The sequence below is a fragment of the Gigantopelta aegis genome, unplaced genomic scaffold (genome assembly GCF_016097555.1).
Source record: "Gigantopelta aegis isolate Gae_Host unplaced genomic scaffold, Gae_host_genome ctg4298_pilon_pilon, whole genome shotgun sequence".
Classification (NCBI taxonomy): domain Eukaryota; kingdom Metazoa; phylum Mollusca; class Gastropoda; order Neomphalida; family Peltospiridae; genus Gigantopelta; species Gigantopelta aegis.
In genome coordinates, this window is record NW_024533787.1 from 56,764 (window position 1) to 75,992 (window position 19,229).

The 19,229-nt window shown below is 31.5% G+C and overlaps 1 protein-coding gene across 1 annotated transcript; it reads left to right on the plus strand.

Annotated features, from left to right (window-relative positions):
* Positions 1 to 16,258: 16,258 nt before the first annotated feature.
* LOC121392691 (signal peptide, CUB and EGF-like domain-containing protein 1) lies at positions 16,259 to 18,558 on the plus strand (the record flags this gene model as incomplete). Its single annotated transcript, XM_041523796.1, is given in 6 exon segments — positions 16,259 to 16,361; positions 16,745 to 16,864; positions 16,914 to 17,036; positions 18,119 to 18,198; positions 18,200 to 18,242; positions 18,481 to 18,558. Coding segments are annotated over 6 exon segments (547 nt in total), but the record flags the coding sequence as incomplete, so codon positions are not given.
* Positions 18,559 to 19,229: the final 671 nt, after the last annotated feature.

The window sequence follows — 19,229 nt, forward strand, 5'->3', positions numbered from 1 at the left end:
TCCATACAATGGAACATCTGAATATTATTCATGTCCTTATCATATCATGATGCCTCTGTCATTTGCCAAAGTAGATTTATTTCTTTTATTGGGCATCATTCATCTAGTTTTTCTATAATAGATTTTATTTTTTCTAAGCATTATTCATTATTCATTTTTCTACCACAGATAACACTAATCAACCAGTTAATTGTGAGACAGGAGATATTCGTTGGTTGGTGGACAAAAAGACTATGAAGGAAGACTTGAAGTGTGTATAAATCAAGTTTGGGTACTGTGTGTAGTCTTAGCTGGGGTAGTACTGACACAAAAGTTTAGCCTGTAGACAACTTGGACATCAAAAAAAACTAGGTTGTTATTAGTCATGATATATTAGTCTAGTGATATGATTTATTAATAGGTGGAGTCACATATATAGCAGTAGTACATATGGACAAGGAAATGGCCCATAATGTTGGTACATGTACTGTAGTGGAACTGAAGATTCTTTATTGATTGAGTAGTCGAAGTTGTGTTCAGTGTTACTTACTCTTCCTGTTCTAATCATTACTATGACTTGGGACTGAATTGTGAACGTAAGAGACTCAAAATATGTCTAATTACTAAAGAATTAATAAGTTACTTCAACCAATCCATTTGTGCTCCATTAGTGGGGTAACAACAGAATTAAAAATTCTATATGATTAGTTTGTATACAAAGCAAATAATATACAGTGAAATAAGTATGATTTCAAATTTTACATAAATAAATTCCCATAGTAATATATTTAAGGTACATATTGGCTGATAGAAATAAAAAAAATATTTCATATTTGTACAGCTATGTGATTACTTCTTATTTAGCCCTTTGTGAAGATAGTACTATACAGGTTACAAGGTGGTACTCAAACTCAAGGTCGTGTTGAAGTATGTGTTAATAGAACATGGGGGGTACTGTTTGTAGTGACTTTTGGGATAAGTTGATGCTAGTGTTTGTCTGTACACAGCTTGGATATTCCGATCATCTGGTTGTTATATGTAGGATAAAGCTATACTGTTCTCTGAAAATTGTTGTATTTAAGTTATAAATGGTCAGACTACATGATGTTATTGTTTGTAACTTGATCTCTGTTAATGGTGACTGTGAATATTGGTAATTTGCAATGAATATATTACACACCTAATAAACACATTTGCTATGGGAGAATTGATTAATTCTTTGTACAACAGTTTCATTGATATTCTTTATTTTTTTTTGTGTTGTCTTATTAATTGTCTTTGTACTTGTGAATGGTTGATATGTGTAAGCTACTAAGAGATGTTTTCATGCTTTGATATAAACTATAAATATATTGTAGCTAGCTACAGAATGTATACTACAAAATTTTATGTTATTTTTACAATTTTTATGAAAATGACAGTAGAAAATATAAATGCTTTTAGTATTTGCATACATAAAATTAAAAGAAGTACTGTTCTTTCCAATATTGAATTTTTGTTGTATAGGAACTTATCATTAGCCATTTAACATGATGTCATTGTCAGTACATTGACTTCTGTTATTAGCTATTGTTTATCTTAGAAAACATATGCCATGAATATGGATAGTTAAAATGACAACCAAATGAATATATTTACTATATGGGATTTGATTAAATTTGTTGTACAGCAAAGCAGTGTTTGGTGATATTCATACTCCTTTCGATAGATTAGATTGGTTTTTTGATGTATTTTTATACTTATGTCCTCATGTGTAAACAATTGCAATATATTTTACACTCTTGTAACTGTAAATATGTGTAGTTAGCTACAGGGTTATACAAGTAAATAAAAGCCACTTTCTGAAAATGAAATAAATGTAGGGATGGTTAATACCAGTCCATTACATAAACAATACAAATAAGATAGTATTAGATGGGAAACTGCATCATTCCTACATAATAGCAAGGTATAAAATGTGATAACATGTCAGTAATATATATTAAGTGATTTATATTGTGGTAAATATCCTTAATTGTTTTTCCACCTGCGCTATTGTGTAGTTTTTGGGGGTGATGCATTCTTTGTAATGGACTAATATTAAGCTAAAACACATCCTACCACCTACTTTGTTTTAGAAAATGTTTTTATTTACTTGTGTTCAGTTAATTTTTATTAATAATAATAATTATTATTATATTACTGCTCTGTAAATTTGGTGTCTAAAACTGATTATGGCATTTGAGTTATTATGAACTATTAAGCAAAGGCAGAGGATACAGAAAAAAGATGGAACGAATACAACATTTGACCAGTTGTATCTGTTATGCTTAGAAACCTTGTCTAAACTATAACTAAGTCAGGATTATCAAAAAAATGCAAAGAATTGAAAGATTTGTTCAGTTTAAAGTTTAAAGTTTCAAATAGATGATCCAGGCCATCCTAAATAGGTGCTACTGTATGCACAATACTACAAAACCATATCGGTATAGTTTATCAAAATGATGGTAGAAAAACATTATAAATTTCTAAAATAAAAGTTTTTTTCTTGTGGAACACCTCATCATTTGTGTATACGTAGTTAAGAGAAATTTTAATTTTCTTAGCATGATGAGATTCTTATATTATTAAGTATTAGAGTTGCTAGTAAATTGTGTACTTTTTATGTGAACAACAACCATCTCTATCTTAATAGACAAACAGCTATTGATTGCATATTACTTTTTCAGGAGCTATTGCTGCCTCTGGTTACTACACTGATTATACCTGGCCTTTCCATATTATGATCTAAACTGTACTGGAGAGGAAGATAGTATATGGAACGGTTCATATAATAGATTACGAGAGTACAACTGTCCTTCTAGTCATGATGCTTCCTTACAATGTCAAGGTAACTGTGTGGCTAAAGTACGTCGATAATAATTGTATGCATTCTTATCAACGAATGCATTTTTTTTGGAAAGTATTATTAGCAAAAACAACTTAATCATCATATATGCTTTGAAACATTTTTATAAATATGCTGCTATCTCCAAATTTTTACATCCTCATTTTAGTAAACTGACAATAGCACTTTACTAAGGAAACAAGATTTCTGATGAATTGGTTACAATTGCTTTGAATATGCTATTTTGCATATCTAGAGCTCTGAAGAATCAGTTAACAGTGAAATAGCTGCATAATTCTAGAAGAAAGCCTCAGATGGGAAAATTAGAATGATCTAGAAATAATAGTGTATTGTAGAAGTAGTCTTATGTAGCTAACACTTCCTTTAATAAAGCAAGATGGACTACAAGACTTCCTTTGAATATCTTTTTCCAGAAATGTCAAGCAATGTGACACTAGGTTTAAGGTATCTATGATTGATTATATGTGTGGTTTGCAGCCAATTATATTTGTCACTTTACTTCGTTGGATGTTAATTTGTTCCAAACTTGTTTGACAATGTATGAAGATATATATATATATATATATAATATATAATATAATGTTTGATATAGTTGTAGTACATCAAAAATCATTGCTAATAATGAGAAAAAAACAGTCTTTTACAGAATCTATGAACTGAGTAAACTTCATAGAATAATACATTTATAATAAGTGAAAATGGACATACTAATATGTATAATTAATAATTGTGGCCAGAACAATCTATGTTTATTAATTGCTTGACAGGCAGAAAAGCTAATACTTCATAATCCAAGGGAGTAAAATCTTTTTATGATTAGTAATTACCTATAACTAAACTTATATTGTGAATAAGTTTGAAATTATTTTATTAGATGTAAGTATTATTATGGGTGACATGTGAGGATGGTGACATCAGATTAGTGGAGGCAATACACAATATGAAGGAAGAGTTGAAGTGTGTATTAATCAAGTTTGGGGTACTGTGTGTAGCTCTAGATTTACAATTATTGGTGGTGGTCCTATAATTATTATGGGGAACACCAGATAGTAACGTGGTATGCAGACAACTTGGAATATGGAATTAGGTACAAATTATTTTGTTATAAACATACATAATTAAATACTATCACAATTGGATAACAGGTTCAGTTACTTATACAACTGCTACTCAGTTTGGACAAGGAACAGGTCCAATACTAATGTCGGTAGTAGAATGTTCTGGACAGGAATCTAACCTCCTTGGCTGTTCCTATCAACCATTTCCATATTCAAACATGTTCTCATTCTTATGATGTTGGAGTGAAATGTGAAGGTAAGCACTACTAAAGTGGTAAGTAAACTGATTTATTATTTTGCCTTTAGCTCCCTGTGAAAAATGGTACAGTACGTCTATATAGTGAGTCTGGTAGTTACTTTCGGAGATATGGTCGAGTACAAGTTTGTGTTAACAATATCTGGGGTACTATATGTGATGACTTCTGGGATGACAAAAGATGCCAATGTAGTCTGTAGAATGTTGGGATACTCATCTCATGGTATGTATTGACTTTACAAATTATGTTTCATTTTAATGATACTTAATTCCTTCAGGAGCATCAGCACAGACTAATCGGCATTATACTGAAGGAACCTGGTATGTTCATATCAATGATGTTAAACTGTACTGGAGACAAAAGAGTCTATTTGGGACTGTCCTCAAAATGGAGTTGAGTGGGTATGAGCCTTGTAATCATTATCAAGATTCTTCATTAATATGTCAATGTAGGTGGATTAGCAAATGTCCATGAGTTTGTGTTTGTTGTAACATTAAGATACATAATAAATATTAAATGAAAGTTTACAAAAACATTTGATGCACTTACATTAGAGTTTACAATAGAATTATGGAATTAATGGACTTCTATAATTGTCAAGTAATTAAAAGTTTTAAAATCATAATGTTTTATTATATGTGACTCATGTATCCTTTTCTAACTGTACTACTGGTGAGATCAGACTAACAGATGGAACAACACAATATGAAGGAAGAGTAGAAGTGTGTATAAATGGAGTATGGGGAACTGTCTGTGATAATGGATGGGATACTAGAGAGGCTTATGCTGTTTGTCATCAGTTAGGATATCAAGGTATTTAATAAATATATAACTATTTTTTTTAAAAAAATGTAACGTTTACATTATACCTATAGGTGGTGGAAATCTTCACAATTCTCATTTGGTATTAGCACTCATCCTATTATTATCTACTTTATATTCTGTTCAAGTTATGAAAAACAATCTTTTCAACTGTTACATAAATCAGTTCCCATATTCTATTCTTATTGTAAAAATTATCAAGAAGCTGGTGTTAAATGTGAACGTAAGTTAATAACTAATGACATGTAGTTGTTTTTATTTTAATTATAGTTCCATGTACTAATGGTGAATTGAGTCTATACTCTGGTGTCTCTAGTCATTATGGTAATGTACGTGTCTGTATCAATGGTACTTGGAGTAAAATCTGTGGATATGGCAATTCTGTAGTTGATGATAATCTTGCTAGTGTAATTTGTTCTGAACTAGGATATTCACCATATGGTAAATTGATAATATACAATGTCATTTAATACTTTCACCTTATTTTGTTAGGTGCTAAAAGTTCCTACAAATATTTGGAATGACTATATCTATCCTTTTAATATTATCAATGTACAATGTTATGGAAATGAAACAAACTTTACAGACTGTCAGTATGAGATCATCAACCTCTCATATTGTTATTATTACTATAATGAATATGATGCTGTTGCTGTTTTTTGTCAAAAGAGTAAGTGTGCTTGAACTAACCAGTTGAAGTTACTACTTAAATATTGTAGCTACTATTGATGCCCCAGTTAATTGTACTGAAGGAGATATTAGACTCTATGGTGGCTTAAAAAACCAAATGATGGAATACTTCATATGTGTACTGATGGAGCTTGGGGGTACTGTGTGTCTAAATTCTTACTGGAGTAGTGCCGATGCTAATGTGGCTTGTCGTGAACTTGGTTATTCTGCATATGGTATGTTTAATTATATAATTATAATTATGTACATTTCATTTATATTATATATATCATTTATAGGTAATACATATGAAAAGGGCTGGACAGATGAGAAGTATCCCATTCTTTTTCACTAGATTTGATTGTTCTGGTAGTGAAAACTAGATTGAGTTCTTGTAGTTCATCATTTACCTCATACATCCAATATTGTTCTAATATCCAAGTTGTGAATCTTACATGTGAAGGTCTGTACTATTTAAAATTTTTTTGTATGACTAACACAAAATAAAATTACTTTGTAAACTTGAAGACAGCATATTCTAGTGTTTAATCATATTTTCAAAGCAATTATTTATAGTTGAGTTTATCTAGTTCAAATTGCATACAAGTTATTAGAATGAAAGTGATATAATTGTAAAAAACAATTAACTTCTTTAACATTTAGTAGTTCTAACTAATGAATGGTCTAGTAAGATATATTAAGCATTTCAAGTTATAAAACAAACAATCAGTTTATCTAAACAAGTAGTAGTTCTACTAATGAATTAATAATTGTATATTCTTTTATAGAACCTTGTACTACTGGTGATATTAGTCTGTATGATGGTACTTATTACTTTGGTGAAGTACAGGTCTGTATTGGAGGAGTATGGGGCTCAGTATGTAGAGATAGTTTTTGGGATAACAATGATGCTAGTGTGGTCTGTAAACAGTTGGGATTTTCTCCCTATGGTATGTATTATAATGTGTATGTTCTTAACACGATATTCCAATATTATAGGGTCACTTGCAATTCAATCAGCCAATTATAATAATTATTATGATCCCACATTTTTTACTGGTTTAAATTGTAATGGATCTGAGGATCACTTGTTTTAACTGTGCTATCAATACCAGTGCTCCAGCTTGTTCTTCTACTGGAAATGACGCTAATGTCATATGTCCTGGTTAATAATGACTATATCTTATACATATGTACGTTATATATTAAATTTAGTTCATGGTTCTACATATTCTAATTGTACTGATGGACAGGTCAGACTATTTGGAGGCTCCACAGATTATGAAGCACTGTAGAGATTTGTATCAACAATGCTTGGGGTACTATATCTGACTATGGATGGGGATATGAAGAAGCTCAGACTGTTTGTAATGCTTTGAGATACACTGCACCAGGTATGAAAACAGGAGTGTATTATTAATATTAAATCTCATTTTCATTAAATTATAGGTGCTCAGAGTTTATATAATGCTTACTTTGGTGAAGGAACTGGTCCAATTCTTCTCTATTATGTGTATTGTTCAACTCCAAAATCTTCACTGATAAACTGCAATATTAATTATTATTATTATTATTATTATTATATTTATAGTAATCATAATGATGATGTTGGAGTAAGATGTCAACGTGAGTTAAAAGATACCTTAAAATACAGCAAGTATTATGTTATTTATTACAGCATTTTTTGTCAACATGGTGATATCAGATTAGTAGGCAGTACTAATCCACTGATAGGACGAGTTGAAGTATGTGTCAATAACACATGGGGTACTATATGTGATGATTACTGGGATAACAATGATGCTAGTGTAGTATGTAGACAACTTGGATTTCCAGGAGAAGGTTAGTATTGTCTGTTGTTTTACATAATTATTACTATATGGTTATTAGGTGCTAGTGCTGGTATTGGTTCATATACAGAGAGTGCTAAATCATTTCATATCATTGATCTTAACTGTAATGGAAATGAAGATAATATATTTAATTGTTTCTTATAACAACATTCAACAACATAGTTGTTATTATTATGAAGATGCTTATGTTCAGTGTTCAGGTATTTAGAGAAATTATAAAGTTAATTATATTGTGTAACTTTCTATTTTTAAAGCTCCAAATACAAAGGATAATTGTAGTAATGGTGAGATCACACTAGTGGGTGGAGACACAGAGCATGAAGGTAGAGTTGAAGTATGTTTATGGTGGTGTCTGGGGATCTGTGTGTCCTAGTTCATGGGACAGTAATGATGCTAAAGTTGTATGTAGACAACTAGGGTATACATAACTATTGGTTAGTAAGACTAAGACATTTAAAGATATTTCTGTAGCTTTAAAGGGAATTGTTTTTTAGGAGCAGCTCCAGTTACAACATTTAGAAAGGGAGTTGGACCAGTACATTTCTCTATTTCTATTGCTCTGGTAGTGAGAAACTATCTACTGAATTGTACATATTACACTCATTCATGGTGTTATTATTCATATCATGCTGGTGTTAAATGTGAAGGTAAAAATGTCATTCCACTTCAAGGTTCCTTGTCATGCCTAATTTCTTAGCTCCCTGTACACATGGAGATGTTCGTTTGAATGGTGACAGCAGGTACAATGACTTTGGTCGAGTTGAAGTTTGTATTAATGTTACATGGGGTACTATTTGTGATGACTACTGGGATAATACTGATGCCAGTGTAGTCTGTAGACAACTGGGATTTTCACCTTATGGTAAATTGCTTCTAGCTGATTAGTTTATATAACAAATTATAAACTATTTATTATAGGTGCCATTGCCAAGACCTCATTTTATACAGAGTCTATCTTCCACACACATTTGTTTCAATATGAGTTGTACTGGAGATGAAGCTACATTGTTTGATTGTGTGTATAGTGAAGTAGTTAATGTTGGATCAAACTGTTATAGCTATGAGGATGCCAGTGTTATTTGCCAAGGTTATTAAACATAATTTTATCATGTCGATATTTATGCCAATATCCTCTTATTCTAATTACAGACTCAAATGTTACCCACTCAAACTGTACTGATTATGATATTCAACTAGTAGATGGACCAGTCTTAATGAAGGAAGACTTCTAATATGTATCAATGGAGTCTGGGGAACACTTTGTAATAGTGGCATTGACTATAATGATGCTGGAGTGATATGTCTTGAACTGGGATATCAAAGAGGTTTAATGCACTGTTGACTACATAATGATTGTCTTCAACATAATTAGAGGGTATGTCATACACTGGTCAGTTTCCTAATGCTGGTAATGACATACTACTGGTTACTGGTATTACATGTTCTAACACTGCTACTACTCTGTCTGAGTGTATCTTTAGTCACTTTACTAAGACATCATACTGTGATGCTAAAGATATTGCTGCTATCAAATGTATATGAGTGAGTTAATGTTTATATCATATCATGTATATATATATATATATATACATAGATTGTACAGATGGAGACATACAGATCATTCCTTATAACAGTTACAATAAACAGATGGGTCGTGTTGAAGTGTGTGTTAATGGAACATGGGGTACTGTTGTAGTGACTTCTTTGACGATAAATGATGCCAAAGTTGCATGTAGACAAACTGGGATATTCTCACTTAGGTAAGAGATAAATGTTGATTAGACCAATAAATTAAAATGTATTATAGGTTCTTACCAATGGTAACTTGAATTCTGAAGGTTTTCTTTCTCATCACTTTATTGATGTTAATTGTATTGGAAATGAATTAAGACTCTCTGATTGTCCCCATAATGGACTAACTCACTACTCATGTTATTCATGGCATGATGCAGCAATAGCTTGTTTTAATGGTAATGCTGTACTGTCTTTATTAAATTTATATGATATATTACAGACTATGAAGTTGAATATGCTAACTGTACTAATGGTGAAATGAGACTGTCTGGTGGATCATCTTCAATGAATGGACGAACAGAGATATGTTATAATAATGTGTGGTTTGGAATATGTGCTGATAATTATCACAGCTACAATAAACCAAATACTATTTGTGAAATCCTGGGATACTCAAATCAAGGTATAAACTCTACTATTATTTTATTTTATGCATAATGTTATTGTAGATGGTTATTGGATATTCCAGTTCATTTTTGGACTTATCTGCTCTACCATTAATACCATATGAATTCTTTGTAGTTGACTACGAACAGTCTCTATTAGATTGTAGCAAAAATCCTATTAACTGCTATAGTTTGCATTACTACTACTATTATGTCTATGCAGGAGTTACTTGTCAAGGTGTTAGTGTTTTTTACTTTTTATGTTTATTTGTATATTTTGTAGTTAAATGTAAACATGGTGATATACGTCTTTGCTGGTACAGTTTATAGTACAATAGGTAGAGTAGAAGTGTGTCTTAATGGAACTTGGGGTACTGTCTGTAGTAACAGTTTTGATGATAAAGATGCCAGTGTTGTATGTAAAACAGTTAGGATATTCTCCCTTATGGTAAATATTGTAGATATAATAGATTTCATTTAATAATACATTTGTAGGTGCAATTTCACTGAATAATAATTGCTACTACTACTACAAACTACTACTATACTGCCACTACAGCTATTATAGTCCTACATATATATATGAATTGAACTGTAGTGGTATTGAAAATAAAAATATGGGACTGTCCTTATGAGGATATCTACCCATTATTGCAGCAGTTATCAAGATGCAGCAGTTATTTGTCAATGTATGTATAGTAAAAATTACATGCAAACAATTACATTATTACTTAATTCACTAGATACCAATTATACAGTGGACACATCTTGTAATAATGGTGATGTACGTTTAGTTGGTGGTATCAATGAACTAGAAGGTCGAGTAGAGATATGTTATAATAAGATCTGGGGATCTGTATGTCATGATTCCTGGAGTAGTTATGATGCTAATGTAGTATGTAAACAACTTGGATATCAACCTACAGGTAGATATTTGCACAAAACAACTATTACTTAAAGGATGTTTTGTATTAAAGGTGCAACAGCATTACAATATAGTTATTTTGGTTATGGGGAGGCACCTCAAATTCTTACTAATGTTGAATGTTACTCATCTGGGAGTTATAACTCTCTCTTACAATGTTCTCATAATTTTGCATCTGGTCCTATCAATTGTGAAGACAGTGCAGTAGCAAGTGTAGTTTGTGTTGGTAATATACATATACATTTTGAGATTTAATATTTTGTTTATTCATATGTAGAACCTGTATTGATGATACTGTGAGATTGAGTAGCTCTTCTGTGGACAATGTGGCCGAATGAACTTTGTGTAGAGGAAATATGGACATCGCTTTGTGATGAGAGCTGGGATTTCAAAGATGCTCAAGTAGTCTGTAGACAATTAGGATATACTCCTTATTGGTATAACAACTATACTTTTATGTTCTGTATAATAAAACTATTTTGTATATAGGTGCTGTTCCAACATATAACTGTTATACTGAAGGTCAACTATCATTTGGTATCACTGATATCAATTGTACTGGTACTGAAGAACATCTTATCAACTGTTCGCATAGTAATACTGTATTATACAATTGTAACTCTCATGATGATGCTGGAGTTGTTTGTCAAGGTATATATTAGTAAGATGTAAAATAATTAACTTATGACATAGTAGTGTCTGTTAAACAAGCTAATTGTATAATGGTGAAGTCAGACTAGTGAATGGTAGTGGTCCTCATGAGGGAAGAGTCGAAGTCTGTGGTTAATGAGGCTTGGGGAACAGTCTGTTCTAACAGTTGGACAGTACGGATGATGCTAAAGTTGTAAAGTTGTAGGCAATTGGGATATACATCAATAGGTTTGATGTTAAGATAACAATAATATTATATATGACTAGTTTTGGTGGCATAAATAATAATATACATTATATTTGTAGGAAGTAAAGCTAAAACTAATGGTTACTTTGGCTTTGGAAGTGGTCCTATACTCTTATCGATCTTTATTGTACTGGTACTGAGTCATCTTTGTTAGAATGTAATCAACAATCTTGTTATGTTACCAGCTGTACACATATTAATGATGCTGGAGTGGTCTGTGAACGTAAGTCTCAGTATATAGTAATTTGTTTTTTCATATTCAACATGTATATAGTTCCTTGTACTGATGGTGATATTAGACTAGGAGATGGTGCAGTATTGAGAGGGAAGAGTAGAGGTTTGTATTAATGGTACATGGGGTACAATCTGTGATCATCATTGGACACAACAGAAGCTAGTGTTGTCTGTTCTTATCTAGGATACTCACCATATGGTATAAAATATAGTTCATGTATACATTATATTTTAATTTGTCTTTAGGTTCAGTGGCAACTAAAAATTTATTCTATAATTATGAGTGGTCTATTGGTCTGTATGAACTGAGATGTTCTGGTAATGAGACTAACATTTGGGACTGTCATATAACACATCTTATAGAGGAATATAGCTGTGGCCATTATGATGATGCCTCTGTATTTTGTATGCGTGAGTTTATTTATTTTTTTAAAATTCCCTAACTGAATTTTGTTTATAGCTAATACAACCGTGTATAGTAATTGTTCTAATGGTGATGTCAGACTTGTAGGAGGTAATACAGACAATGAAGGCAATGTACAGATATGTTATACAATGCCTGGGGCTCAGTGTGTGATGACTCCTGGGGATTGGACTGATTCTAATGTAGTCTGTCAACAGCTTGGATTCCAATCATATGGTATATAGAAATGTTTGCACTGTTTATATTTAAATTAAATAAAGGATCTCAGTACTACCATTATAATTACTTTGGAGTTTCAAACAGTCCTCCATATTTGTATGGAAGATTTTATTGTTTGGTTCAGAACAGTCATTGTTATCATGTTCAAGATCTTCTTAGTAGTTTGTTATCTGTAGTAGCAATGAACTAGCTGGTGTTTGTGTGTAGGTAAGTGATCAATTTAAGTATTATATGATTAATTGAATTTAAGATTATTTTAATGTTGATTTTGCTTGGATATTTGTATTGAAATAATATTTGTTACAGATATTAATGAATGTACCAACAATAATGGAGGATGTGAACATTCTTGTCATAATACAATTGGTAGTTACTACTGTTCATGTAATACTGGCTATGTCATTAACTCTGACAACCATCATTGTGATGGTAAGATTATTGACAATATTACTTCATAGTATGATTATATTAATCTTATGTCGATATGGATGAATGTACTCTTGGTATTAATGGATGTAATCAGAATTGTGTCAACACAGATGGTTCCTATCTTTGTTCCTGCTTTACTGGATACCATCTTATGAGTAATCAGAAAAACTTGTGTGGTAAGTATATATAATTTATAATTGAGAGTACACAAATCATAGATACCAATGAGTGTCTATTAAGTAATGGAGGTTGTAGTCAAATATGTAATAACACAATGGGAAGCTATGAGTGTTCTTGCAATACTGGATTCACACTTGATAAAGACAGACATAGTTGTTCTGGTCAGTAACAGACACTGATACATTTATAGATGTCCATATATTTTATAGCTAATGGTACTGGTTGTGCTGCCAATCCAAATGTCTGTGAGCACATTTGTCATAACTCCAACAGTTCTTTCTACTGTACTTGTAAGTCTGGTTATAGATGGCTAGTAATGGTAGAACATGTGATGGTAAGTTCTATATATTATGATGATAGTATTACTTCTATATTAGAAATTGATGAGTGTTCAGAAGGACTGTCCAGTTGTAATCAGATCTGTAGTAATATTATGGAGGCTATTATTGTACTTGTTACACTGGATTTGAACTTTTGTTTGATAACTATACATGTCAGGGTCAGTAAGTAGTTAATAATTATGAAAGATGATATTATTTTGAATAGATATCAATGAGTGTTCTCATAACAATGGAGGCTGTGAAGATACTTGCAATAATACTATGGGTAGCTACAAGTGTTCTTGTCAGGCAATTGGTTACACACTTGATAATGATAAAACACAACTGCTCAGGTAAGTGACTCTTATTAATGAATCATATTATTGTTATGTCATCATAGATATTAATGAATGCTCTGATGATAATGGTGGGTGTGCACAGTCTTGTACTAATACACCTGGTAGTTATTATTGTAGCTGTGGGAGTGGTTAAGTCTAGATTTAGATGGTCATGGGTGTACAGGTATTGATATAAGCAATGATATTTGTTGTAATTTATTACACATTAGATGTCAATGAATGTACTGATAATAATGGTGATTGTGAACAGATTTGTGTTAACAATGAAGGAAGTTACAGTTGTTCTTGTAAAAATGGATATCATTAAATAGCAATGGCAGGAACTGCTCTGGTAACAACAGGTTTGACTAATCCATTTTGACATTATATTCCAGATATCAATGAGTGTGATACTGATAATGGAGGCTGTGAACAAATCTGTATTAATACAGTACCATTCTTCAATTGTTCTTGTCATTCTGGCTTAGATTAGTTAATGATAATTCTGTTCAGGTATTATTATATAAAGGTACTTGATATCTACATTAATGCTACACACAGATATTGATGAGTGTAGTGAAGGTATTTCTGGCTGTTCTCACTGTGGCATTAATACCATTGGAAGCTATAGCTGTAATTGTCAGAGTGGGTACCAATTTGGTATTGATAACCACACTTGTCTTGGTAAGATCATCAATGCATTAACAATGATTAACACTACTTATGATGGTACAGATATCAATGAATGTGCAAGTCATAATGGAGGATGTGAACATAATTGTCAAAACACTATTGGTAGCTATTCTTGTTCTTGTCTGACTGGATACTTAATTGACAGTAATGGTTACAACTGTACAGGTTTGAAAATTCTGTGTGTATTAATATTATAAAGATAATACTCATTACAGATATCAATGAGTGTGCTTCATATAATGGAGGTTGTAGTCAGAGTTGTATTAACACTCCAGGCTCTTACACTTGTTCCTGTAGTTCTGGATATATTTTAGATATTATAGATGGATATAATTGTACTGGTCAGTAATAATTTTTCATGAGCTTACTTATGCTATCTACATGTTTAGATATTAATGAATGTGATAATGATAATGGTGGTTGTGCTCATACTTGTATCAATCAACCAGGAAGCTATCAGTGTCAGTGTGATGTTGGATTTAATTCAGAAAACATGGAATGAACTGTACAGGTAATTAATTTGATAGAGACCTAAATATTACTAGTCAAAAAGAGACATCAATGAGTGTACTTATAATAATGGGAAATTGTGAGCAAGTATGTACTAACACTCTTGGGAGTTTTATGTGTTCTTGTTATTCTGGATATACTCTATCATCTGAAAAGTTTTTGTTCTGGTTAGATTATAATTAAATAGATAATATATTATTGTATTAAGAGTAGATATTAATGAATGTACTACTAACAATGGAGGCTGTGAACAAAACTGCTACAACACTGCTGGAAGTTACAACTGTACCTGTACTACTGGGGTATACATTGGAACTTAACAATCATAACTGCACAGGTAATGGCACTAATATATGTAAGTATATTTATATATAATCAATTATCAGATGTGGATGAAGTACTCTTGGTATTAATGGATGTAATCAGAATTGTGTCAACACAGAAAGTTTCCTATCTTTGTTCCTGCTTTGCTGGATATCATCTTATGAGTAATCATAAAAACTTGTTGGTTAGTAATATATAAATTTATAATTGAGAATGCACTAATCATAGATACCAATGAGTGTCTATTAAGTAATGGAGGTTGTAGTCAAATATGTAGTAACACACTGGGAAGTTATCAGTGTTCCTGCAATACTGGATTCTTACTGAATATCTCTGACAGACAAAGTTGTGATGGTAAAGTACCTAGAAATAGTAATGGTATACTTGTATATTTCATTAGATATCAATGAATGTACAAATGGTACTCATCTTTGTGAACACAACTGTTATAACACTAATGGAAGTTATGTCTGTGATTGTCATCCAGGTTATCAGTTGTCCAATGGACTCACTTGTTCTGATATTAATGAATGTGATATTAACAATGGTGGTTGTGATCAAGAGTGTATTAATCAAGTAGGATCTTATTACTGTCAATGTAAACACTGGATACACACTTGATGAAGATGGACATGGATGTTCCAGTCAGTAAGACAATGATACAATTATGGATGTACATATATTTTTACAGGTGTTGCTAATGATTGTGCTGCCAATCCAAATGTCTGTGAACATACTTGTCATAACTCCAACAATTCATATTATTGTACTTGTAAGTCTGGCTATAGACTGGCTAGTAATGGTAGAACATGTGATGGTAAGTTCTATATGTTGTGATGATAGTATTATACTTCTATTTAGAAATTGATGAGTGTTCAGAAGGACTATCCCAGTTTGTAATCAGATCTGTACTAATATATTGGAAGCTATTATTGTACTTGTTACAATGGATTTGAACTTTTGTTTGATAACCATACATGTCAGGGTCAGTTAAAGTAGTTAGTAAATATGAAAGATGATATTTATTTTAAATAGATATCAATGAGTGTTCTCATAACAATGGAGGCTGTGAAGACACTTGCAATAATACTATGGGTAGCTACAAATTGTTCTTGTCAGGTAATTGGTTACTCACTTGATAATGATAAACACAACTGCTCAGGTAAGTAACTCTTATTAAATGATTTTTATATTATTATATGTTATCATAGATAATAATGAATGCTCTGATGATAATGGTGGGTGTGCACAGTCTTGTACTAATACACACTGGTAGATATTATGTAGCTGTGTGAGTGGTTATAGTCTAGATTTAGATGATCATGGTTGTACAGGTATGATATAAGCATGATATTAGTTGTAATTTATTACACATCAGATGTCAATGAATGTACTGATAATAATGGAGGTTGTGAACACAGTTGTGTTAACAATGAAGGAAGTTACAGTTGTTCTTGTAAAAGTGGATACTCTTTAAATAGCAATGGCAAGAACTGCTCTGGTAAGAACATGTTTGACTAGTTCATTTGCGACATTATATTCCAGATATTAATGAGTGTGAGACTGATAATGGAGGTTGTGAACAATCTGTATTTAATACAGTGCCATTCTTTAATTGTTCTTGCCAGTCTGGCTTCAGATTAGTTAATGATAAATTCTGTTCAGGTAATATTATATAAAGGTACTTGATTATCTACATTAATGCTACACACAGACATTGATGAGTGTAGTGAGGGTATTTCTGGCTGTTCTCAACTGTGCATTAATACCATTGGAAGCTATAGCTGCATATGTCATATTGGATACCAACTTGACAGTTATAACCACACTTGTCTTGGTAAGACCTTTAATTCATTAACCATGCATGATTAAGATTACTTATGATGGTACAGATATCAATGAATGTACAAATCATAATGGAGGATGTGAACAGAATTGTCAAACACTATTGGTAGCTATTCTTGTTCTTGTCTAACTGGATACTTAATTGACAGTAATGGTTACAATTGTACAGGTTTGTACAATACTGACTAACAGTAACCCATTGTTTTCATTTATGATTTTAGATATCAATGAATGTAATATTACATTTAATGGAGTTGTAGTCAGACATGTATTAACACTCCTGGCTCTTACACGTGCTCTTGTTTTTCTGGATATATTCTGAAAAAAGATGGACGTAGTTGTGGTTGGGTTTAAAAACGTTTCTCTTATAGAATTTTTTTAATGATTTCTATACCTAAGATATTAATGAGTGTGATAATAACAATGGTGGTTGTGCTCATCATTGTATCAACAAACTAGGAAGTTATCAATGTCAGTGTGATGTTGGATTTAATTCTGAAAATGATGGAAGTAACTGCACAGGTAAATATTATGTTAGAAATACAAAATTTTGATTCATAAAGATATCAATGAGTGCACTTTATATAATGGAGGTTGTAGTCAAACCTGTACAAACATTCCTGGCTCTCATATCTGCTCCTGTAACTCTGGATATATCCTAGATGTAGATGAACATAATTGTACTGGTCAGTGACAAGTACTTATCATGAACTATCTTATTTTATCTCACATATTTAGATATTAATGAATGTGATAATGATAATGGTGGATGTCCTCATACTTGTATTAATCAACCAGGAAGCTATCAATGTCAGTGTAAAGATGGATTTAATTCAGAAACAATGGAATGAACTGTACAGGTAATTAATTTTTATAGAGACACTGAAATTATTAGCCATTATAGATATCAATGAGTGTGATCATAATAATGGAGGTTGGAACAATTCTGTTCTAATACTAATGGAAGTTTCCAATGTTCCTGTTTTTCTGGATTTAGTGGTAACATATTCTGTTCAGGTTAAGATAGTAAATTATATTGAATGATGACTAAATGATATTGTCTACTTTTATTAGATATTGATGAGTGTTCACAAGATATATCTGGATGTACTCAAGATTGTGTTAATAGTGTTGGTAGCTATTTGTGTATCTGTCAAAAATGGATATTATTTAGACAATGATAATCATACCTGCTTAGGTCAGTGTATAGAGAATTACTTGATGAAGTATAAATCATATATTATTTTATATCTTAATTAGATGTAGATGAATGTTCAAGCAATGTTGCCCATCACTGCAGCAAATATGTGTGAATGAAGTTGGATCATTTCACTGTGAATGCTATACTGGTTACTCAATGAATAATAATAGCTTTTTTTGTAATGGTAAAGAATATAATATAAACTTAGTATCATTTTTGTTATAATTTACTATAGACATAGATGAATGTTCACTCAATGTAACAAGATGTACTCAAGGTTGTCATAACAGTGTTGGTAGTTATCAGTGTACATGTCAGACTGGCTATTATTTGGGCATTGATAATCATACCTGCTTTGGTTAGTTGTCTATTAAAATTATATTTTAGTTCATATTCCTTAACAAGATATATTGATGAGTGTGCACAAAATAATGGAGGTTGTAGTCAGAGATGTGTTAATAATAATGGATCATTTCATTGTGAATGCACTTCAGGTTACTATTTGCTTGGTAATGGATTCAGTTGTGAAGGTGAGGATGTTAAAAGTCAATATATGAAAAAACGAGCATTTATACATGATATATTTAATGTTTGAAGTTGGAATTTGTTATTGATTATATGTGGTCACATTTTAATTTTAATAGCTTCTAAAGTTACACCAACAGAGACTCTAGATAGTCAAACAGTAAGTTAATGTATTGTAATTGTAGTTATATATATTATAATAACATGTAGTTCTCAGATGCAAGTAGTCTTTATATTGCTGTGCCAATAACTGTTATAGTCACTGCAGGTATTGTTTAATACATGACTATACTAATTTAAATAATTAAGATATTGGATAATTTATTTATTCTGTCTCTTATAGTTATTTGTGCGATTGTTGCAATTATAATATTTCTTGTTATCAAACGAAGACATAAGACACAGCAATATGATCTTTTCTGATGATAATATTGCTAGAAAGAATCCGCTGTACTTTGA